Source organism: Lacerta agilis, chromosome 7 (assembly GCF_009819535.1).
Source record: "Lacerta agilis isolate rLacAgi1 chromosome 7, rLacAgi1.pri, whole genome shotgun sequence".
Lineage (NCBI taxonomy): Eukaryota > Metazoa > Chordata > Lepidosauria > Squamata > Lacertidae > Lacerta > Lacerta agilis.
In genome coordinates, this window is record NC_046318.1 from 21,529,711 (window position 1) to 21,554,061 (window position 24,351).

Below are 24,351 nucleotides of genomic sequence, written 5' to 3' on the forward strand. Positions count from 1 at the left end.
CTCCAGTACTTTGGCCACCTCATGAGAAGAGAAGACTCTCTAGAAAAGACCCTGATGTTGGGAAAGATGGAGGGCACAAGGAGAAGGGGACGACAGAGGATAAGATGGTTGGACAGTGTTCTCGAAGCTACTAACATGAGTTTGGCCAAACTGCGAGAGGCAGTGAAGGATAGGCGTGCCTGGCGTGCTCTGGTCCATGGGGTCATGAAGAGTCGGACATGACTGAACGACTGAACAACAACAACATGATCTGTGGGAAATGTTCAAATTTGTTGCATGCATCGAAATATCCATGTGTATTTGAGGACTGCTGTCTCAATATTTAATAGGTGACAAGTTCAAGAGGTTTTCCACATTTCACAGAGGGGGAAAAACTGCTTTGAAAGCTCTTGCTCAAAGACTTGTGTATCAGCCCCACAGCATAGCAGCGGAAAGACACATATTTCTATGACGGTGATGTCATTTTTGTATTCTTTTTTTTTTTTAGGTCACCAACTCTTGCCTAAGATGCTTCAATCATTCCATAGGATCACAGCCTTAGGGCAAATGCATATTGCATCACAGCTACTGAGGAAAGTTTCCCTGGGAGTGGTGAGAAATCCTATATAATCAGCCTGACTTGCACTTAGATTTACACTTGGGTGAAGAGAGTCCTTGCTTTACTAGCTGGATTAAACGAGGTATGTAAAACTACAATTCTCATATTTTTTTCCTCTGTTTTTGCTGAGGTTTATGCATGTCTTAATATCAATCTGTGTCAGAGACAGAGTTTACAATCGAATCCGGTGCATATTTATCTGGAAGTAAATCCCACAGAGTTCAAAGGGACTTACTCCTGAGTAAATTTGCATAAGATTGGGGCAGTTCAACGGGGAACTTTCATAAAAACACACACATCAAAATGTGCTCTATTAGAGATGAATGTGACTTAGAAGGCAGGATTAGATCTAAATGAGATTACATTACAACGGGACTTCCGGCTGGCGACGCCATAGCGGGTGGTCGGGGCTGCTTCGGCTGCGAGGCGCCCGATCCATCCCGGGGGTTAGGAGCCGCGCTACCGCAGCGCGCGGCTCCGGTTGGGGTGCGGGAAGAGCGTCCCGCACCCTGGGCTCCCCGGCTGTGCCCGCGGAGGCTCCGAACCCTTCCCCTACCCCCCTGTAAAGGGGGAGTGGGGGTGAAGGGACAACGGAGCCGGGCTTACGGGGATATGCCCCAACCGGGATGCAAATGCGGCGGCAAAGCCCGCGGTGAGCGTCCAAGTTCTACCTGTGAAGAATGGAGCTAAAGGAACCCGGTGGTCGTGAGTAAATAATCTTGGCAGAAATCGTGTTTTTGGAACGATCCGGGGGGAAGGAGAAAGGCAGCCTGCCTCCCTCCCTTCGAGCCTAAGAAACTAACCAATTTGAGGGATTGCTGCCACAGAACTGGTTATAAAGTATCTAAAAATCGACACATGAGACTGGCAAACTTTTTCCTTGGGAAGCTAACTAGCGGAAAATATCTCTATTTAAAGTTGCGGTGTTTGCGCTCCAGCTTAGGAAAATGGCGACGAACAAAGAGACAGGAGAAGAAATATGATACCCACTTCCTCCTCCTCTGCCAGTATGCTGGGTTTTGTCCTTGAACTGGTATTGAACTCTGGACTAACAGATGAACAAAGGCTCACTGCCTTGAAGGTGGAACTAATTTACAGAAAAGTTAAAGTCTTGTGTGGGGGTCTGAAATGGAACCAACTGCCCACAGAGGAGGCTAACAAAACTTTTGACACTTTGGAAGGAAATCTTGTCAAAGAGCTGAGAGGATGGATGGAAAGATGGGAAGAAATGAATGAGCTACTTCGGAGAAGAAATTCGCTTGTTGGGGGTGGCAGCCCCAAGGCGATGTCAAGATTTGCTATATCCAGTCCCCGAGGTGTGAGCTCGGGGGCCAGGGACAGAGAATTAAGGTATTTACAAGAAGAAAAGGAATGTTACAAAGAACCGGAGAAGCTGAGAGAGGGAGAGTTGGATACCTCGGAGCTCGTGGCAAGGAGAGTGTTGGACTGTGCCTGGATCTGTGGACGTTGGGAGAGGGAAGTTGCATGGAAGTTCAGTGCTGATGCCATCAGGAGAAGAAGAATGGACAGAGGGGGTGTGGGGTGAAGCACTAAGTAAAATCTAAAGCAATCTGTTATGGTATTTTGAAATCGGAGGGTGAACACTGTCAACAATAGTTTGTTTTATTATTTGTTTGAATATGAAAAGAGATATTTCAAGTTTTTATGTTATTAGCAGCAGTTCAAAGGATAGAAGAGATAGATTTGATGAGGATGATTTGTGAGGATTTATGAGGATGTAGTATAAATGAAGTCATTTTAAGTGGTTTAAGTTTATAGATTAAGATGATTAAGACTAAGATGAAGACTAAGATGAATGTGTTACTTTATATATATAATTAAGTTTAATTTTTTTTAAATGAAGAGGTTAAGAAGTAGATTATGGATATAAACTCGAAGGTGAAAAGGCAGGGGAAGTCAACTGTCAAGATTGGAAAAAGGAATTTTTTTTTTGCAGATGTCCAATTAAGAAGAAAAATCATGGCAATCTTTGTATGTGTAATTGTATTTGTTTTGTTTGTGTATAAATGTAGGTGTGGTTAAGGTTGTATGTTGTTATAAGTAAAAATGTCAATAAATTCTTATAAAAAAAAAAAAGAGATTACATTACAACGGGGGAGAGTTAAGTGGTGTTAATATTAGGAGAAAGTTATTGACGGTAAGAGTGATTTGACAAGGGAACCAATAGCACAGAGGGATGGTGAGCTTTCCCTCCATGAGCCTTTAGGTAGAGGGTGTATGGTCCATTTTCAGTCAGAAAAAGGCAGCAAGCCCAAGGTAGTCTGCCTTTAGAAAGAGAAAATAGAAAATATATTGTACAATTGGGACCTTCAGCACAATGTACTCATTGACTTCTCCAATCATGCCTTCCTCCATACTTTTCCCCCTTCTGCCTCTCACCTGGTTCTCCTAACAGAGAGTGAATAGTACATGCCCACTGAGCAATCTCAATCCCCGTTGGGATGTTTTGGGATTCCTACACCTGTAGGGATTTCCACTAAATAAGCTTTGCACTTCTGCAAGCTTGGGTTTTCTGCCAAGCCTGCTAGTACTTATCTCTTGTATGTGGATGGTTTTTAATTTTGTTCTAGATAAGGTTTCATAGATACCTCAGAACTTTGGGATTATGAAGCCTCTGTGCCCAGACTCCTGGAGAAATGAACACACCTAGAGGTCTAGGTGCATAGGCTTCCCCTACTCAGAGGTCCACACATGGATCATAGAATCATAGAGTTGGAAGGCACGCAAGGGTCATCTAGTCCAACTCCCTGGATGTTGGGGTTCAGGGCGAGAGGGTCATATAGGAACATAGGAAAGTGGCCTTATACTGAGCCAGTATTGCCTATGCTGACTGGCAGCAGCTCTCAAGAGTTTCAGGGCAGAAATCATAGAACTGCAGAGTTGGAAGGGGCCACAAGCATCATCTAGTCAATGCAGGAATATTTTGCCCAACGTGGGACTCGAACCCACGACCCTGAGATTAAGAGTCTCATGCTCGACTGATGGAGCTAGCAGGAACTCTTCCCAGCCCTTCCTGGAGATTGTGGGGATTGAACCTGTGTCCTTCTCCATGCAAAGCAGATGCTGTACCATTGATCCACACCCTAAACCTCATACGACCTCAGAAGCAGGGCCAACAGCACGTGGGCCTTCTTCATGTAATTAGCCTACAACAGGGGCTATTCCCACAACCATCTCACAAGACTTAATCTGTGAAAGGTTGGGCAGAGTGCAATACAGTACATAGCTAGCTTAGTTGGGTGGAACTGAACTGGGAATGGCGAGACCTGTTAGAAAACTATAAGGAGCATGAGAGGCAAAACTAGACCTGACAGGACAAGAACAAGCTGCTTCAAATGGATAGATAAGCCATGAAACAAAGCAATCTGCCAAGCACTATGGATGGCAACACTAATTCCAAAGCGGCCCAGCCCAAAGTTCTCCAGGGCAAATTCTGCTGAGAGCTTGGGACAACCTCTCTGGTGTGCCTGAGTTAAGTGTTTGTCAAGGAAGTAACAGTGGCAAGCTGCCTGGTGTTTACAAAAGTGCTAGGTTCAAGAAGACATATGTCCCAAGATGATTAAACCTAGGAAATGCTATCTTACGCTAACAGGAAGTATGTGGTAAGCAATTCTTTGCTTGACATATTCATACAAAGAACAGGACAGTTTCCTCTGGGCTATGTTCAGAGGCGGATTTAGGGGAGCACGACTGGTTCGGTCACACTGGGTGCAGAGTCTCAAGGGCCACAACTATGATGCATAACAGAAGGTGAGAGGCAGGCAGGTGCTGGATTTTGGCATTGTACAGGGTGCCGCTGAAATTTGAGACCCCAAGGTCTGCCACTGCTGTGGTTTCCTAACCCCGTGGCACAATTGCATACCCTGCCTCACAGTCAGAGAAACACACATGGGGAGTAATACCATCATTCTAGTCGTGATAGCCTTCTTCTGACCCCACTGTCTAAGGCAGTCTGCATCTGTACACTAGTTGTGGAAATCGGAGGAGTGCTGTTGCACTCAGGTGCTGTCAGGAACTTAGCCCCCCCAGAGCATAGCGGAAGAGTCAGCCTCAGAAATCGAGCTAATCGAGCAAGGGGCCGACTCTGCAGAGGAGAGCTGTGTGTAAGAGTTTAGAGAGGACAGCCCGGCCCTCCTCATTCCCAGGGAAGAAGCTATTAGCTACCCAGGAGAGGAAGAGTTGGAAGTTGGCCCAAGCGTTGCCAGGCAACTAGCAGACAAGCCAGAGTCTGAGGCTGTGTCTTCTGGGAGTGAGGAGATGGACCAGCCATTCAGTCCCCTTACTAGGAGGTGGAAGAAGCTCAGAGAACAATGTAAGTTGTTGAACTTATTTTGTTTGCATTTTTGAGCAAAGTTGTTGAGCTATTTTGGAGAATTTGCAAAAGAAGGCGTTTTGGACCTATTTTTAAGGGAAAGTGGCAAAAACGACACTGCCGACATGGGTTGCCATACATTAGGATTTTCCAGGACATTTTTGTGATTTCTGCCCGGACACTGCTTCTAACAGCAGTATTCCAGATATGTCCAGGAAATATCTGCATCTCCAGGTAGGGTTGAAATTCTGGAGAGCCACCGCTAGCGTAGAGTACATAATACTGAGCCAGAGGGGTTTTCTATTCCTAGCACTTGCTTGTGTAAGCAGTCCATTACCAAGTCATGTGGCAACAGCCCTTGACAAAATGTCCCCATGTGCAGGAGCATTTGGCATGCATTGTTCAAGTTGCATCCATATATCATATGATGTAATTAAGAGCAGAACAGACAAATGAACTATTTGCCACTCTCCTAAACCGAAAGCATTGCCTTTTTAATTTCTCGAGTCACGATCAACATGCCATAATGAAAGACTTTTGGCAGAAGAAAGACTTCAAACCACATTACTAGTATCTACTGCTACAAAACTAACACAAGATAGGCAGGAAGACAGTTTCTGTGGTCCAAGTGACTGATGGCTTTTTCCGGACTGCTTATCTTTCAGGCCAGTTGCCTGATCATCAAAAGCTTCCAGAATTTCTTCAGTAGTAAAGAGGCATGCACAACGGTCCCTGCTGTACATGTAAACAGTTTTAAAGCTTATTTCTATTTCTCTCTCTCTCTAGGTTTAAATAGCAATGGAGGAACTGAGTACAGCCAATGGTGGTTTTGCCATTGATTTTTTCAAACAAGTGTGCAAGGCTCAAAGCAACAAAAACATCCTATTCTCACCATGGAGTATCTCGTCTGTTATGGCCACACTGTACCTTGGGGCCCAAGGCCATACTGCAGAGCAGATAGCAGAGGTAAGCTTTGTGCTATTAATAACTTAAATCAGGGTTAGGGAACTGGGTGTGGCCAATGAGCTTGAGTCTTATCTCTGCAGGCACCCGTGGTCAAATTTGACAGTGGGTGAGATTATCTCCATCTGCCAAGCACCTGGTCTCACAATGACATCAGGTGACCCAGTGTGCAATGAATGGATAAGAACCAAGTCCTACCCACCCCTCTAAAAAAGATGAGCACCTCTATTAACTAAAGGCCTGGGTAAACAGAAAAGTCTTAGCCCAGTGCCTAAAAACGACAGAGATGGCACCAGGTAGATCTCCCATTTCATAGATGGGGGCCACCACTGAAAAGACCTGTTCTCATGTGGTCACCTTCCACACTTTTCTCATGTGGAGTGCACAGATTAAGACCAGGAAATGGTCTCGTTCATATGGGGTGAAGTGGTATATATAAATTACACACAAGAGAAATAGCTGCTCAACCTTGCTCCTGGCCCATGGGATGTAATGTCATTTTCTCTATGCACTCTCAAGACCAGAGACCTAACTCAATCTACTTGCATAGTTTCTGGAGCTTGTAAATCCTACCAGCAATGTTGGATCCTGCTGTGCCTGGAATTGCATTGTCCTGCTTTGCACAGATTGCTAAGCCGTAGTTAACATTTGAGGCTGGGGAGAAATTAGATTCAGTTTGCAAGTACAGGCAAATGTATCCATTTCAACTTTCCAGAGTAATACAAGAGTCAATATGAGAACACAATGATCCTTTGAAATTTGCACTCATCTGAATTTTGCAGTGAACTAATTAAACCATAGTGTTTACAGAAATGCACATTCTAGGTTAAGGTCTGCTTTAAAGTGCATATATTAGTGAAAATAATACAGAAAGATACTTTATATTAAGAAAATTGCTTTGCAAAAGTATGTATATTTGGCAAAATTGCATACAAGAATGGGTATACTGGAAGAAATTCACACAAAAATTCTGGGGAATTTTCAGGTGAACCCTTTGTTTCAAAACGCAATCCAATACAGAAATGTGAACAGCTTAATTTGGAAAAAGGAGACAATTGGAGATAGATAAAGCTGAGATATCTTTAACTTTTGGGAGGGTTCACTATGGTGAACATCAACTAACGTTTCTAAATCAACTTACAAACCATGGTTAGTGAGTGCAGTTGTAAGCACATGACTTTATACGCCTCACGTAACAACTTTTTATTGCTTATGTTTTTCTTTGGGTTTTTTTGCAGGTGCTTCACTTTAACAAATCCGGGAGAAGTGAGGCTGCCCATGCTATGAGATACCCACGAGTGTACTCCAAAATGGAGGAGCTATTGAATCATCCCTGCATCGCTATTCGGAAGGTAATTTTTGGAAAAACCAAAGTTCATCTAAGACGAATGTATGCTTGCCAGGGTTTTGGTTTTTTTTAAACAGACTTTGGTATTCATTTCTGTCGGAATACGTTTCACGGATCCGACATGGATTCATAATTATTTGGTTATTTTATAAGTTTTTCGAGGTCTACTTTTGGTATAATTGCGCGCAAAAGTGAAAGTGAAAGCATGAATGAATAGTGTGATTCACTTACAAGATTAATCCGCCTTTATTTTGTAGATCCGGTCATGTTCAAAGTTGTTAATGAGCGTTAAACTTGCTTCCCGCCCTTTTGGAGGGCAGCAACAGTGATTTTATTGGTTAAAGTACTAATGATGATGTCACGTTTGTTCCCTAATAAAAGGCAGAGGCACCCCGCTTAGGCAGGAGACCGCACGTTCTTTAGGAGATTTTCGTTCATGTTCTTTTAGTTGGGTTTTAGTTGAAGTCAAGTTTAGTTTAAGGGACTAGGAGCGGGCTGGATGGGTTGGATGGGTTTTTCTTTAGTTAGAGTTAGATCGCGGAAGATCATTCGGTTTAGCCTTAGTTAGGTTTTCTTTAGGTTTAGCCTAGGGCTAGAATTGCGGAAGATATTTCGGTTTTAGTTTATTTAGTTAGCCTCGCGGAAGATTGGGCGCGCAGGGTCTTTAAGCTTAGGAGAACTTAGCTTAGGGGACGAGCCTACGCGGGTTCTGCCAAAGCCACTAAAGATACAACCGGTGTCTGTCTTCCTTTGGGGTTAAAGGGGGGAGTAAAGTAAAATTTTTAATTTTCAGTAAATTGGTCCGCCTATTCAGAGTCAGGGTGTATATTTTATTTTACGAGGCAACTGTTCTTTAAAGAAGGCAACTAGGAACTCACACACCATCAGAGTCTTCAATTGGCTTACTCATCATCCTTCAGACTGTGAGGCTTGGCCGGCGACCGTGCTCAAAAGCACGCGGAACGCTGGCCACTTTCCCCGCAACTGGTACCTCGTGCATAACCAATCCAAGGCCGTGCACGAGGAGCTCCAGCACCCAAACCCCGACAAGTGGTGCCCCGTGTGAGGCAAAGCGTAGTCAAAAATCGCTTCCACGAAGACTCCGGTTGAAGGCAACATATCGGAAGTGGCTCGGAAACAGACATTGAGAGGTGAGGTATAACGGCCCGGTTTATCCAGGATTTCGTTGCAGTAGCGCGAATCCACCGCTTGCCCAAAGTAGTGTAAATAGAAGTCGCGCGCGTGTATTTTGCCCCAAGGGGTCCCCGGGTAGAGCGGCAAGGAGTTTAGTGTAAGCCTACGGGCAGGATAAGGTCTTCCCTAAAGCCTACGGGTGGGAAGGGTTCTGGCAAAAGCCTACGGGTGCCAGGGTCTGGCAAAAGCCTACGGGTGCCAGGGTTTTCGGTCAAAGCCTACGGGTAGGGCCGGTGTCTCCCGAAAAAGCCTACGGGTGGGAGGGAAAGGTTTTCTGGCTAAAGCCTACGGGTGCCAGGTTTTTCGGTCAAAGCCTACGGCTAGGGCCGGTAGCCCCTAGTAGAAGCCCACGGGTGGGGGCGGAGGTTTTCTGGCTAAAGCCTACGGGTGCCAGGTTTTTCGGTTAAAGCCTACGGGTAGAACCGGTGTCCCCTAGTAGAAGCCTACGGGTGGGGGAGGAAAAGTTTTGGAAAAGTGTTTAAAAAATGGGCTCCTCACTCTCAACTGCTCAAGTAAAATTTTGTGAAGATTTATTGTACCTTTTGAAAAGAAATGGTCACCCTGTCTCTGAATCAGAAGTAGAGCTTTTAGTTAAAACCATTGGGGAAATTTGTCCCTGGGTCCCTAAGGAAGGAACGAAAGATTTAGCTTCATGGGAAAGGATCGGGTTAGAATTTATGGCCAACCCGAAAATCGGAATTCCTGTACAATTAGTATGGAGCAAAGTAAGAAACTGCTTTCAACAAATCGCTCCAAGAAATGTTTTGCTTAATGGAACAGTGAATTTAGGAAATACTGCTTTTAATAGTGCCCCTGTGCTGCCGCTTGCGGTTGTGCCATTTTCGGCCCCCTCGCAGCAGCCAGTTCAGGCCCCGTTGTCGTACACGCACTCGCCCTTGTCCAATTTGTCGTTGCCAGATTCATTGCCGCCTGTGCCGGTGCAGCAGACGCCGTCGGCCTTTCAAGCCCCGCCGCGGACTGCCCCACCGCCAGTCGCTCAGCAGTCATCGCAGGCCTTTTACCAGCCAGCGATCTCAAGTCAGCAGCAGCCGCGGACCTCGCTCCAAGCAACGGTCCCGCTTCCTCCATCGCAAGCCGCGCTTTTGCCAGCGATCCAGCAGCAGCAGCAGCAAGCAGCCTTTTTGCCAGCAAACCCTGCTGCCCTGCAGGCCGCGCTCAAGCCAGCAGCTCCAGTTTTACAACAAGCTGATTTCCAATCAACAGCAATCCAAGCTTCAATGCAAGCAGCACAACAGCAATTTACCAACCCTTCAGCACCTCCAATGCCAATGCAGATTCCAAGACAAGAGCAAAGCCAAACAATGATGATCCAGATGCCAGGACTTGCAGTACAGAGCCAACAACCTTATGCTCCAACTCCAAGTCAGCCATCTTGTCTTCATCCAACTTCAAGTCAGCCATCTTGTCTCCATCCAACTTCAAGTCAGCCATCTTGTCTTCATAGTCAGCCATCTTCAAGGCATCCAGATGTCAAAGACTCTTTAGCACCATCTAGTGGCTCATCATTTGGAAAGCATCAAGAAGAATTAAACTCACTGATGCCACCTACAGATCCAACAGCAATGCAGCCCATTTGCAGAACCCAAGCTTTGGAAGCAGCTTTGGGACAAATAGACTTTAGTGCTGATCCAATGCACATCTTTCCAGTGATTCGTGCTAATGGAGGACAACCTGCAAGATATCAAGCCATTCCTTTTGAAACACTACGTGAACTGCGAAAAGCCATACGCGAAAATGGACTTCAAGCTCCTTATACTAGAAGTTTACTTGAAGGACTGTCCACTAGTAGACTTCTGCCATCTGATTGGAAGTTGATACTTCGCACCTTTCTGTCGCCTACAGATGCTCTTCTGTGCCTGCAAGAGTGGAAAGAAGTAGCAGCCAGACGTGCAACGCCACTTGCCACAGAAGATATGCTCACAGGATCAGGACATTACTCCAATCTCAATCAACAGCTAGCCATACCTGATGCTGCACTTGTCACCATAGCAGACATTGTGGTCAAAGCTTGGCGCAGACTACCCAATCGCACAGATGCTAGCTCAGTATCAGGATTCGCTGCAGTTAGGCAAGGTCCAAAAGAACCTTATGGGGACTTCGTGGATCGCCTGATTGTTGCAGTGGAACGCCAGATAGAAGATCGTCATGCCAGAAACATGCTGACAAAACAACTTGCCTTTGAAAATGCCAATGATGACTGCAAGAATGCCCTAACAGCAGTTGCAGCTCGTCCAGATGCCACATTGACTGAGATGCTACGCGTCTGCCAGAATGTCGGTACCCACTCCTACAAAGCACAGCTCTTGGCAGCTGCGGTACAGATGCCACGTCAAGACAGCTCTACGCCAGTCAAGAAGTGCTATGGGTGTGGAGGCGATGGGCATTTCCGGTCGCAGTGCACAACAACGCCAAGGCCTTCTGCCAAGCCGCCAGAGAGATGTCCCATCTGTCAGAAAGGATTTCATTGGGCGAACGATTGTCGTTTGAATCCACAAAATACATCACCTACCTCATCTCCAGTTCAGGGAAACGGTTCTGCGGGCCGCGCCCCGGCCCCGGTAAAACAATAGGGTGCAAGTTCAAGAACATCATGAAGGTCAATCGTCCCAGAAAGGTGAACAACGCTACTCCTTATCCAGGTCATCAGGAAAAAAGAGTGATCCAAAGAGATATCTACTCTCCAGATGTCCAGAGAAAAGATGTGACCTCATCAAGCATTCAGGTTCCAGAGGTTTCATCATCTGCCTTACCTATTCAAAGGGTTCCAGTAGAGAACACAGCATTCAGTTCACCTTCTGCTGACCGCCCTTCAGTTCCTGCTGATGTTGATCCTGCTTCACAGCAAGCAATCACAGTCAAGTCTCTGATCGCAGAATTGCCTTCAACGTTGAGAAAACATCCTACTGAGGTCAACCTCGCAGCACCTGAGCTTTACTCACCTTTGAGTCAAGGTCAGCCTGTCATTGAAGGACATTTGCCCTTGATGAAACAGCAGTGTTCAAGTTGCAACCCAGCTGATGATCACTTTCCATGTGGCCAAAGAATGCAAGTGAGTGAGCCAGCTCCCTCTTGTGGAAGCTTCAACATCACTCCAGTTAACAATGTCCACACCTTTGTGTCACCTCCAGCTTTTAAGCTCAGCCCGCCACAATCAGGCAATTATCAGGAACAACAACTTCTACTGCCTCGTGTCAAAGAAGAAGTTCCATCCTGCCAGTTTGATGCACAACTGACTGAATGCCAGCAGGTTCAACAGCATCAACAACTCTTACCAATGGAAGAACCTCAAGTTTGCCAACTCAACGCCAAGCAGCTTCAGAGTTGCCAACTTCAGCAGTGCAAAAAACCCGAAGCCAAAAAGATATCTTCAAACACTGCCAACGAAGAACAAGAAGAATCTTCTGTCCCAGGTATACCACTCTTCTTAACAGAGGACTGTTACTTTTCAAATCCATGGTTTGCTCAGCAATTGCCAACATCCATTCGTGGTCCATTCCCGGACACTTCAATTTGCCTTATCCTGCCTAGGATGGATCGCCTCCCTGCCACAGTCACATTGACTGCAGGCCTAGTTCGAATCACAGATTCATCGCAGTTGCTGATTCCAGGATTTTCAACTGTTCCTTGTGTCCTAACAAAAGGTTTGGAAATTGCCAGACTCTATTTGCTTACTTCTACGCCTACAGCTCCTGTAGACTCTTTGCCTCCTCAGACAGCAATGGCACTAATCAAGATTACAGAAGAACGCCCTCATCTCGTCTTAGAAATGGGTGGACGAAAGATCAAGGGTCTTCTTGATACAGGCGCAGATGTTACAGTGATCGCCAGAAAAGTTTGGCCTGACCAGTGGGCAACGACTGTCACCCAGGAAGTCTTCGGAGTCGGAGGTTTCGAACCCGCCCACCAGAGCGTGCATCCGATTACCTTCCAGTCAGACTCAGGCTCCATGGTGCAGCTCCGTCCACTTGTTATGGATGTACCTATCACCCTTTGGGGTAGAGACTTATTGTCTAAAGCAAGAACTGTTGTCCATACACATTTTTGATGTGGGCCTTTGCATCAGCGCCAGTACATGCTCTTCCACTCACATGGAAGGAAGGACCCCCTGTATGGGTCGACCAATGGGCGCTGACGTCAGAAAAGCTCGCTGCAGCAGAGGCCCTAATCAAAGAGCTACTACACCAGGATCGTGTGCAACCCTCTAATAGCCCTTGGAACACTCCAATTTTCGTCATCAAGAAGAAAAGTGGAAAATGGCGTTTGCTTCAAGACCTGAGAAAGATCAACGAAAGAATTGTTCCAATGGGTCCCCTTCAATGTGGACTTCCTAACCCTAACCTCATTCCTAGAAACCATCAGCTTGCAATCATCGATCTTAAAGATTGTTTCTTTACCATCCCACTGGCACCTGCAGATCAAGAAAAGTTCGCTTTCACTCTACCGGTGTTCAATAACACCAGACCAGCTTCCAGATACTCTTGGAAGGTACTCCCTCAAGGAATGGTGAATTCGCCGACTCTCTGCCAGAACTTTGTGGATAAAGCATTACAGCCTTTCAGAGCACAATATCCAGCCTTAGAAGTTTGTCATTACATGGATGACATCTTGATCCATGGAGAAAAGGTCTCAGAGCATCATATTGAGCATCTTACGCGCATCCTGAACTCTTTTGGGCTTTGTATTGCCCCAGAAAAGGTACAGCGCACTGCTCCATTTCATTACTTGGGTCACAGACTGCTTCAAGATACAGCCCTGCCAGAGATGCCGAGCATAGTCATTCCAGAATCCTTTACTTTAACACAATTGCAGCATCTCTTGGGACAGATAAACTGGGCTCGAAAGTCTCTAGCAGTTCCAACATCTGAACTCTCGCCATTGTTTTCTGCTCTTAAGGGACATACATCTCCTTCAGATGTTATTCCATGCACTTCTGAGATGCGTCTTGCTTTACAAGGGGTAAACACAAAACTGCACCAAATAGCTGTAGATCGTGTGCCAACAGCCAACTGCGCTCTTTCATGTGCTATCTTCACTACACCAAGATTGCCGACAGCAGCCTTATACGTTCCGGATACTTCCTCAAAGGTGGCAATCGTGGAGTGGATTCATCTTTCACACACGCCTCAAAGGAATGTGTACCCCAGTATGGACGCTGTTGCTGATCTCCTTGTTAAGTGCAGAGGCCGTGCAATTCGCCTGAGTGGAAATGATCTGCTTTCCATCTACCTTCCCTTTTCTCAAGAACAAGTGCTAACTTTGATTCAGTTTTCAGATAGTTTCCAGATTGCTATTGCAGATTTTGTCGGTTCATTCTTGTATAATCCTCCTAAGGACAAAAGATTCACTTTGTTGCAACAAGTAAACTATCACCTTTCATCTATGTTGGTGCTTCAACCCATTCCCACTGCAAAAACTCTGTTCACAGATGGCTCCTCTTCCTATGGTGTCCTTGCATGGAAGGAGGATGGACAATGGAAAACTGTGTTTACAGAGAAACAACTTTCAGCACAAAGATCGGAGCTGGCAGCAGTGATTCTCGCTTTTCAAACTTTCACTACAGAAGCATTCAACCTCGTTGTAGATTCTCAGTATGTATATAGACTGTTATCATCGCTTCCAGTTGCTTATCTGTCTCCGTCCATGGACGAAAATCTTTTTAATTTGTTCGCGCAGCTTCAAGAACTACTACAGAGACGTTCATTTCCCTTTTTTGCTGCACATTTGCGCTCTCATTCTAACCTTCCAGGATTCCTGGTGGAAGGAAATGCAGTAGCAGACGCTGCCCTCAGGACTCTAGCTTTCTCCTTGTTCGACAATCCTGTGACAAGCCATGAAACTTTCCACCAATCAGCAAAGGTTCTACACAAGACCTTCAACATTCCAATGTCACAAGCAAGGGACATTATTTCATGCTGCCCTTCGTGCTCCAAGTCTCCTATCTGCTTGCCATTTGACGCTGTAAATCCTCGAGGCACGGAGGCGAATCAGCTGTGGCAGATGGATGTGACACATGTCCCAGCCCTTGCTCCAATGTCTAAGTTGCATGTCACAGTGGACACCTTTTCAGGTTTCATTTGGGCTACAGCACTGAAGGGAGAAACTACGAGGCATGTCATACAGCACTGCATGAGAACCTTTTCAGTTATGGGAAAACCTCAAGCCATTAAAACAGATAATGGCCCGGCCTATGCTTCTCAGGCCTTTAATGACTTTTGTGTGCAATGGAATATTTCCCTATCCCACGGGATTCCATTTAATTCGACAGGCCAAGCTCTCATTGAAAGGACACACCTCACTTTCAAAACTCTGCTCCACAAACAGACCGCAGGACGTCACCTTCCAGCCTCGGAGATCCCTTTGGCAGTTGCAAAGGTGCTGTTCACCTTAAATTTTCTTCTCTTTCCACATAACAAGCCTCATTCCCCAGTGGATCTCCACTTCAAGAAAGAAGAACAGCTTCCTCGACCTTTGGTCTCTTATCGCCTCTTGCCTGACATTGAATGGCGAGGACCAGTTCCACTCATCACTTGGGGTCGTGGGTATGCTGCAGTTGCCCTTGAAGAAAAGGCTGTTTGGGTGCCTGCCAGGTGCGTGCGCCCTTGGAGAGCTAAGGAACCAAGTTAAGAATATCCACCTTGTTGTTTGACTGCATCAGTTTCCAGTGTCAAATGCAGCAACTCTTCAAAAGTGCTCAACAAATAGCAACAGTTGAGTTCTGGGCAGTTTGCCTTACCCTCCTACTGCCTAGGCCTTTTGTTTGCCTCTGGGCAGCCCCTTGGTTCCTGGCTGCCTAGATTTGTTCCAGTTACTCCCATACCTGCATTCACTAGCAGATCACCTTGATTTGCTTGCTTAACCTCCTTTCTTCTACAGGTATCGTTGTTTCTTCAGAGCTCGATGTTTCAGTACTTTCCTGAGCTCCATGAACTTTTCCTGAGTTCCAGGACTATTTCTTCTACATGGTCGTGTGTAGTCGGAGAAGAAGACGACCGGCAACTCATTCATCGTCTTCATCCTCCTCTCCAACACCATTTTGCAGTTCTAAACCTGTCTTGTACTTTATATTGTACTTGTAAAAATTGCATATTTACCTTTGTATGCTTCTTGAAATATCCGCCTCGCATATTACATGTGATTTCCATATAGCTTGGTAATTAATGATATGGATGTTTATATATGCAAAGCTTTTCTGCAATGGTTTCCATTTAGAGCGTCACAATTTTGATGATATGGAAATGTTTATGTAAGGTCAAAGCATCGCCTTTGTGCAGTTCTAGTCATAGACATATTCATGCATATATGTTTTATTTCAATATTCCTAAATCTCCACGTTGTGCTTGCAAAAGTTGTAGTTCAAAATGTGGTAACAGTTATATGCCTTATTTGAAATATTTCCTTTGGTCAAAGAATTGGTCATTCTCGGATTTGTTCAAGATATATATGTCAAGTCTGGTGGTGTCCTACCCTTTTGGTACCCCTATTTACTTTAAAGATTCCCCCTCTATATGCTACCTTTGGCAGTAAACCAGGTTCCCAGCTTTTCCCTTCACCTTGTTTCCTGCTGTTCATGGGAGACCTTTATGTAGTTGGTTTAATTCCCATCTCGTTTCGCTGGAAACCCTTGCGTAGATGGTTTAAATCCTCATCCTGGCTGGGACACCTTTATGTAGGTAGCTTAAATCCCCTCTTGTGGCGAAAAACCACTTGTACATAGGTGGCTTAAATCCCCTCTCTGGAATCGGACCCTAGTTCCCCGTTACCTGTGGTCGCTGTGGTAAGTCCAGAATCTAAAGTTCCCTCGATTCTGTAGCCTCAGAGCCACAACCCTTTTCCGTTACCTTATCCATTTTACTTAAGTTTTCCAAATAAAAAATTTAAAAAAAATGGGGGAGGGGTCTGGGTAGGCCATGTAGCCCCAGCTCTAGTTATACTTTAATTTTGGGTCCCGGATCGGGACCTCTCTTATGTTTGGGCAGTCGTTATCCGTTATTTTTAATTTTGGACCTGTATCAGGTCCTCTCTTGTGTTTGGGGAGTAATTTGTTGTTTTACGCTGCACGCGAAAGTATACATGCTTATAAGGTAATTTGTTGTGTTACACTACATATTGAAGTATTTATATATGCCTAAAAGGTTTACAGTGTATCGGATCGATCACTTTTTATGTTCGGCTAGTGGTTTGTTATTTTCATGACTTTATTGCTACATTATTGTACAAGTATTTCCTCTTATGAAGGGGGTGGATGTTGATAGTGTTGCTGGTGTTTATATCACAGTTTTGATGTGGACACTGTTGGCACTGTTGATGCTCTGCCCTTTCATGTCGAGTTCTATATCAAAACAAATGGTAATGTTTATGTCAGATAAATGCTTATGATATCTCTATTTTTTTTTATATAACTAAAACAAAATTAATTTAATTTAAAACAAAAAAAAAGAAAGATGATATGTCGGAATACGTTTCACGGATCCGACATGGATTCATAATTATTTGGTTATTTTATAAGTTTTTCGAGGTCTACTTTTGGTATAATTGCGCGCAAAAGTGAAAGTGAAAGCATGAATGAATAGTGTGATTCACTTACAAGATTAATCCGCCTTTATTTTGTAGATCCGGTCATGTTCAAAGTTGTTAATGAGCGTTAAACTTGCTTCCCGCCCTTTTGGAGGGCAGCAACAGTGATTTTATTGGTTAAAGTACTAATGATGATGTCACGTTTGTTCCCTAATAAAAGGCAGAGGCACCCCGCTTAGGCAGGAGACCGCACGTTCTTTAGGAGATTTTCGTTCATGTTCTTTTAGTTGGGTTTTAGTTGAAGTCAAGTTTAGTTTAAGGGACTAGGAGCGGGCTGGATGGGTTGGATGGGTTTTTCTTTAGTTAGAGTTAGATCGCGGAAGATCATTCGGTTTAGCCTTAGTTAGGTTTTCTTTAGGTTTAGCCTAGGGCTAGAATTGCGGAAGATATTTCGGTTTTAGTTTATTTAGTTAGCCTCGCGGAAGATTGGGCGCGCAGGGTCTTTAAGCTTAGGAGAACTTAGCTTAGGGGACGAGCCTACGCGGGTTCTGCCGAAGCCACTAAAGATACAACCGGTGTCTGTCTTCCTTTGGGGTTAAAGGGGGGAGTAAAGTAAAATTTTTAATTTTCAGTAAATTGGTCCGCCTATTCAGAGTCAGGGTGTATATTTTATTTTACGAGGCAACTGTTCTTTAAAGAAGGCAACTAGGAACTCACACACCATCAGAGTCTTCAATTGGCTTACTCATCATCCTTCAGACTGTGAGGCTTGGCCGGCGACCGTGCTCAAAAGCACGCGGAACGCTGGCCACTTTCCCCGCAACTGGTACCTCGTGCATAACCAATCCAAGGCCGTGCACGAGGAGCTCCAGCACCCAAACCCCGACACATTTCTTTTCCAGCCTACTTTGTCCTAGTTCACTTGGCGATTTGGAAAGAATGTCCTAGTTGATGCAAAGTTTTAGCTTTCAAAAAAAAACCCCAACACTTTAAACCATCAAGTATGTGGACAAGCACAGAGAGAATAGTTATGTGACACAGCAACCATGACACGTCTCCCCTCCCTTAAAAAAAAAACCCTGCAATGTACGTTTATTGACAATTGAGTTACATGCAGCTTGAATGTATTGATGTTTACTGGCAAGCAAGATTGTAAGAATTTACTCCCAACTAACTGTGCACTGGGAAGCAGCCGTAGTCTCTTTTATCAACACTTCTTTGTTACTTGATGTCTTAAGAGTCAACAGAAATATAGGCTGCAATAAAAGAACAGTGGAATTTATGCATATATTCCCATTTATATCCATTGCAATTCATTTGACTTAGGCATGCTTAATTCTCTGCGGATGTATCTTGTCATGGAGAAATCTGGATATGGGTATCTGGATATGCGTTTCTGGGATATATTCCAAGGGAAATAACTGGCACAGACCACACCCTAGTTCCACGTGGAAACTTAAAGAGGTATTAACCTCCCCAGACAAACTTTGGAGAATTGTTCTCTTCATCTTGTAGCTAAAAAGGAAAATATTAAGCACCTTCACACAAGTGGAGCTGTTTGCATGTTAACACCCTATTCCAGCAGTGGTTCCTTATTGCATCTGTTGTGGAGACAGGAGAATCTATCAATTTTGGTTTCTAATTTTTCCAATTTTTGATAAAGTTCTCCACACTTCTGCATCTGTTTGGGATTTTCATGGGTCCGCCTCATCGGGATTCTCCTAACATACATCTTTTTAGATGTAGTTTTGCCTCTCACATACTTTTTTGCAGGCAATTTCCCCTCACAGAATGCATCTTATATTATTTTTTACTAATATCTGCATTTTCGGCAAATTTACCGCTGCTATGAACACTTCTTTGGTTGGAGAAGTGCACCACAAAATCCAGAGTAGTGTGAATTTCAAATTCTGACCACGGGAAAAGAAGGGGAAAGGAGGCAAGATGTGTTGACAATGCAGGCTAATATGAATGTGTGGTCTAAGGGGGATAAATGAGAGGTAATGGCTGAATGTGGGATTAATCAATGTTCCAATTCTCTTTTAAGCCCCCTCCTGAAACATCAAGCAACATACATTCAAGATTCCTGGAACTTAGTCAAGAAATCAACAAACCTACAAAGCATTTTCTGCTTCGAAGTGTCAACCAGCTATATGGAGACAAATCGGTGCCTCTCCAAAAAGTGAGTGGAGCCTGTGACCCTTGAATCAGAGTTGAGAATTTAATAAAAACATGCAATAACTGCCTATTACAACAATGGGAGCGTATTCAAAATTTTAATTCGCTTCTGTGGGTGTAGGATGATTGTAGTATCCTGTTAACTTTTGTTTCACCCTCGTTGGCATGGCTGCATTGCCTTAAGAGTATTTGCTTTACCTTTAAGGAATTCATATTGTCAATGAAGAAATACTATAATGCAGAGCCACAAACAGTAAACTTTCAAGAAGCTGCGGAAGAAGTCAGAAAAGAGATCAATTCTTGGGTTGAACGCCAGACAGAAGGTGAGCTCAAAATGGTTGCTCTGCTATAGGATCGGTATGTGGGGTAGAACGCAAGGACAGCTTCACTCAGCAGTATATCGCTGGTGAAACCGTTCACCGCTCTTGAGTCCCTCTGCCTCCAATGCCCAGCGCACTGAGGGACAAACAAACTAGCCGGGAGCTGGAGGCAGAGGGACTCAAGAGCGGTGCTGGTTTCACCAGTGGTATACCGCTGGTGAAACTGCCATTGCACTCAGCCACAGCAGAGGGAGGATCAAGCTGAATCTGCAAGGTGCCAATACAGCTTCTTCCTTCCTCTGCTTCTTTAAGCTGCTTGGCTGAGGTGTGTGCAGCTGCCAGTGTGGTAGTCCCGTAATCCTCCACATGCAGCTGTTGTGGGAGAGGAAGGGAAAAGAGAATGTTAGCCGCTTTGAGACGCCTTAGGGTAGTCTCAAATCCAAACTCTTCTTCTTCTCTTCTTCAACCAAGCAGTTTTGCATAACCAATGTGCTGCCACCGGTTCGCATGAGCCAGTGGTGGGATGGGAGCTCTGTTAAAGTGCTCCCCCTCCCCGGCTGAGAGATCCTTGACCCCGCTCCTGCTTGCATGCGAGTAAGAGTGGGATCGGGACTGCTCAGCTGTGAAGCGCGAAGCCCACCCTTCCCAGCTGAGAGATCCCCAACCTCGCTCCTGCTTGCACAGGAGCAGGAGTGGGATCGGGGCTGCTCAGCTGTGAAGCGCGAAGCCCATACAGTCCAGCAGAACAGCACTTTCCCACTTGTGTTCTTGCTGGGTTTTTTTAAATCTGGAGTTGGTATATAGTCAACATGACTAGAAGCCACTGACAGCTTTTTCCTCCATAAAGCTGTCTAATCCCCGTTCAAAGCCACCACTAGGGACTAGGGATGGAAAAACCATTTGTTCCAGTTCAAATTTAAAGACAAACCCACTTAAATTTGCATTTCTCGAAACAATAGGCGAACCAAAAATACCCATCCTTCAAAAGCCACGTCTCTGAATTTTGCAGGGCAGTTCGCCAGCCGAGTAATTATTGTTATTATTTATTGATTCATATACCAGTCTCTTCCCAAAAAAAGCTTCTAAGTGGCTTACAAGTATAAAGCCAATTACAAAACTATATCCGCTCATAATTAATAAAACTATTCAAGTACATACGAATATGAATATACAGGTATGTACATAAGAACACACATGTTAGTGAAATAGAAAGTGCATTATTTTAGCGGGAAATGTTGTGCAAAAATGTATATATTTAGCAAAACATTAGAAAGATAGGTTGGGGCAAGTCGACAGAAAGTTTTAAGGTAAAGTCACATTTCTTGTTATCTAAAAAAAACTATACTTTTTCCAGATGTGTACAGCTGACAAAACATACGATCACTTCTTTCTCCTTCTTCTTCTCCCAAACAAGGTAAAATACAGAATCTGTTGAATGAGGGGTCTATTGATTCACTTACCCAGCTGATCTTGGTAAATGCTCTGTACTTCAGAGGTAACTGGGCAAAGACATTTAAGAAAAAAGATACAACAGAGCAGCCCTTCAGACTTAACAAGGTAAATAATTTCATACTGCTGAATAAAAAATGGCAATAAGGCACTTCAACCTACTATAGTCCATTGCCATGCCTATGATGGTATCATGTACCTTGTTCTGCACTGTGAAGTAATGTAAGGGAGAGAGATCACTTCTCCAAATAGCATACATAAAATGCATTTTTTCCAGTTCCCCCATGAAGTTTAAGGCTAATGGCAATGAAAACATATTTGTCATATTGCAGCGAACAAGTAAGCCGGTGAAGATGATGTTCCAGCACGGTAACTTCCATTGGAACTACATAAAAGAAGTGAAGACTCAGATTCTTGAGCTCCAATATGTCAACAATGACCTCAGCATGTTTATACTCCTCCCTGATGACATCACTGATGACACCACTGGCCTGGAAATGGTAAAGAAAAGAAACACTATTTAGAATATTTTAAAAGGGGGGGGGGTTTCCCGTTGTTTTTTATTCCAGTTATTCACTCTGTGTATGTAGACAGTACTTCTTTTGGCATATTTTGTAGAAAAGTGACTGAATTGTTTAGGATATAGAAAGATATGGATTTGGAACTGTGTCTCGATTGAAAATGACCCTAGATGTATTGAAAATTCATTTCTAGTTATACAAAAACCAAGAACATTGAGAGAATAAGTTGCCTTTCGAAGGTTTTGCAAATGAGTGTGTTTTCATAACATTCAAGGAACATTTCTACACATCTAAAGTATGGTTACCAGATTTTTTTCAATGAATCCGGGGACACTTTTCAACTTCAATGGATTTTGTATGGGGACTGATTTGTAAAACTGGGGACTGTCCCTGGGAAACAGGGACGTCTGGTAACCTTAATCTAAAGGTGATGTGTGGATATGGATGTTGCACGCTGATTTCTCAATAATTTCTCTCTCAATTGTGTGTTTGGCTGAAGAATACAGATTTTGTGTAATCATTTCAGCAGCCAGCGCAGTGTGGAGAAAGTTGATAGGGAAACCTCCACCCGTATTACTTGAACCTGGGGGATCCAATGAATCAGAATGCTGGGAGATTTGGGAGAGACATCAGGAAAACATGAAAAACTTCCCTAAACAGGGCTACCTTCAGATGTCTTCTAAAAGTCAGATAGTTGTTTATTTCCTTGACATCTGGTGGGAGGGCGTTCCACAGGGCAGACGCCACTACCAAGAAGGCCCTCTGCCTGGTTCTCTGTAGCTTCACTTCTCATAGTGAGGGAGCCACTAGAAGGCCCTCGGAGCCTGGGCCGAGGCCAATTAGGGCTTTAAAGGTCAGTACCAACACTTTGAATTATGCTCGGAAACATACTGGGAGCCAATGTAGGTTTCTCAGGACCAGTGTTATGTGGTCTCAGCTTTAAAAGATGTTTGAATTAATTCATAGGAGATAAGGCAACCAGTAGCTACTAGCCATACTAGTTATGCACTACCATCACATTTGGAGGCACTATTCCCATTGAAAACAAGTTCTTGGGAATTACGGGTGGGCGGGGTGCTGTTGTGCTCATTTCCTACTTTCAGGTTGCCCATAGACATTTGATTAGCCACTGTGAGAACAGGATTCTAGACTAGATGGGCTCTTCTTAGGTTTTTGTGGTGAAGTGGATACTTAGGAGTTCAAGTTCAAATCCCTAATCAGAGTTACGATCCCCAGAGTGTTTTAACAATCAATGCCTCTACCAAGGGAAGTGTGTGAAGTTTTTGCAGATTATCCCATTGTACTGCATACAGCTCTCCATCCAACCTCTTTCCCCTTCTTAATGCAAAGGCTCCTTGCTTCTTCAAATTATATTGAGCAATTATACTAAAATGCCACTCCCTGACACTATGACTTATACAGTGGTACCTCGGTATTTGAATGTCTCCATTGACGAACGTTTCGGTTTCTGAACACCGTAAACCTGGAAGTAAATGCTTCGGTTTTCAAACACTTTTTGGAAGTCGAACATGCCACGTGGCTTCCATTTTGAGTTTTCCCTATTGAGTTTTCCGTTTTGAGGCTTCTGCATTGAGTTTTCGGTTTTCGAACATTTCGGAACTCGAACGGTCTTCCAGAATGGATTACGTTCGAAAACCGAGGTACCACTGTATTCAGTTGGGCTTCTTCAAGTGTTAACCTCTCATCTGAATTAGTCATATTCTGCTTTAATAATCCCATAGATATTTGTAGATGAAAATCCTGTTCCATTTCACCTTTTCCCCCCAGACATGTATTTTTCATCTTGTGATATACTGTGTTGACTGTTGAAAACCTTTTGACATTGCACCCAGTGCTAGAAGAATGCATTGCATCATAGCTGAAAGGATCTGTAAACTAGCTTGGACTTCAAAAAATATTACTTGTAGTGTTTTGCTGTTCATTCATCAGTTTTGTGTATATTCTCCAAAACTCTGACATTCAAACACAGCTGTACATTTAATTTAGAAAACCTGGATAACTTCTAAATGGTTGTTTTATTTTCTTTGTGTCTGCAGCTAGAAAAGAAATTGACTTACGAGGCCTTATCCAAGTGGACCAGCCCAGAGGAAATGGAAGAAATTGAAGCAAATGTCTATCTTCCTAGGGCCCAGTTAGAAGATCACTATGAGTTAAAGGCAGCTTTGACCAGCATGGGGATAACAGATGCCTTCACTGTAGGCCAAGCCAATTTCACCGGAATGTCTGAAAAAAGCAACCTGATTTTGTCCCAAGTTTTCCACAAGTGCTTTGTTGACATTAATGAAGAAGGCACAGAGGCTGCTGCTTCGACAGGCGCCACTATAGACGGGCGTAGTACCGCAGGTGCAACTTTGTTTGCAGCTGACCACCCTTTCCTCTTTTTCATCCGGCATAATGAAACCAAAAGCATCCTCTTCTGGGGCAGATTCTGTTGCCCTTAAAGTATTTCGGCTTTCTCTTAACAAACAGGAAGGATCTTGCGGCAGCAGGAATGTGGCACAACAGAGGAGGCACCGTTTCCCAAAGTTATGCCTAAATATGGTGTTCTCGCCTGTCTTTCCTTTATGCTTGCAGGGGGGACGCATATGGCCACATGCTGACATGTGCTCAGCAAGAAGACAACTCACTCTCAAACCATGCATAAAATAGTCTCTAGGGTTCTTGTGGTTTTTTTGTGGGTTGTTTTTTTTTGCTATGTCTCTTTCTAAATTGCATTGTTTGGTACACACAGGGTCTCAATGCAATCCTTTTCAACAACAGACCTGCTGATGGGAGAAAAATAAAAACTAGTCCATGGCTGTCAGTGGACCTGCACCCTAGTAATTATCTATTTTTAAAATTAATTTTATTAAATTTGCATACCACCTTTCATCTGAAGATCTCAGGGCGGT

At 44.2% G+C, this 24,351-nt stretch overlaps 1 protein-coding gene across 1 annotated transcript; it reads left to right on the plus strand.

Moving 5' to 3' along the window:
• The first annotated feature begins 520 nt into the window (after nt 1-520).
• LOC117049650 (serpin B10-like) lies at nt 521-24,118 on the plus strand. Its single transcript, XM_033154452.1, has 8 exons — nt 521-680; nt 5,718-5,897; nt 7,133-7,246; nt 19,019-19,153; nt 19,355-19,472; nt 20,884-21,026; nt 21,251-21,418; nt 23,497-24,118. Exons 2-8 carry the CDS (start codon nt 5,730-5,732, stop codon nt 23,899-23,901), a joined length of 1,251 nt encoding a protein of 416 aa, XP_033010343.1. The 5' UTR covers nt 521-680; nt 5,718-5,729; the 3' UTR covers nt 23,902-24,118.
• The last annotated feature ends 233 nt before the right edge of the window (nt 24,119-24,351 follow it).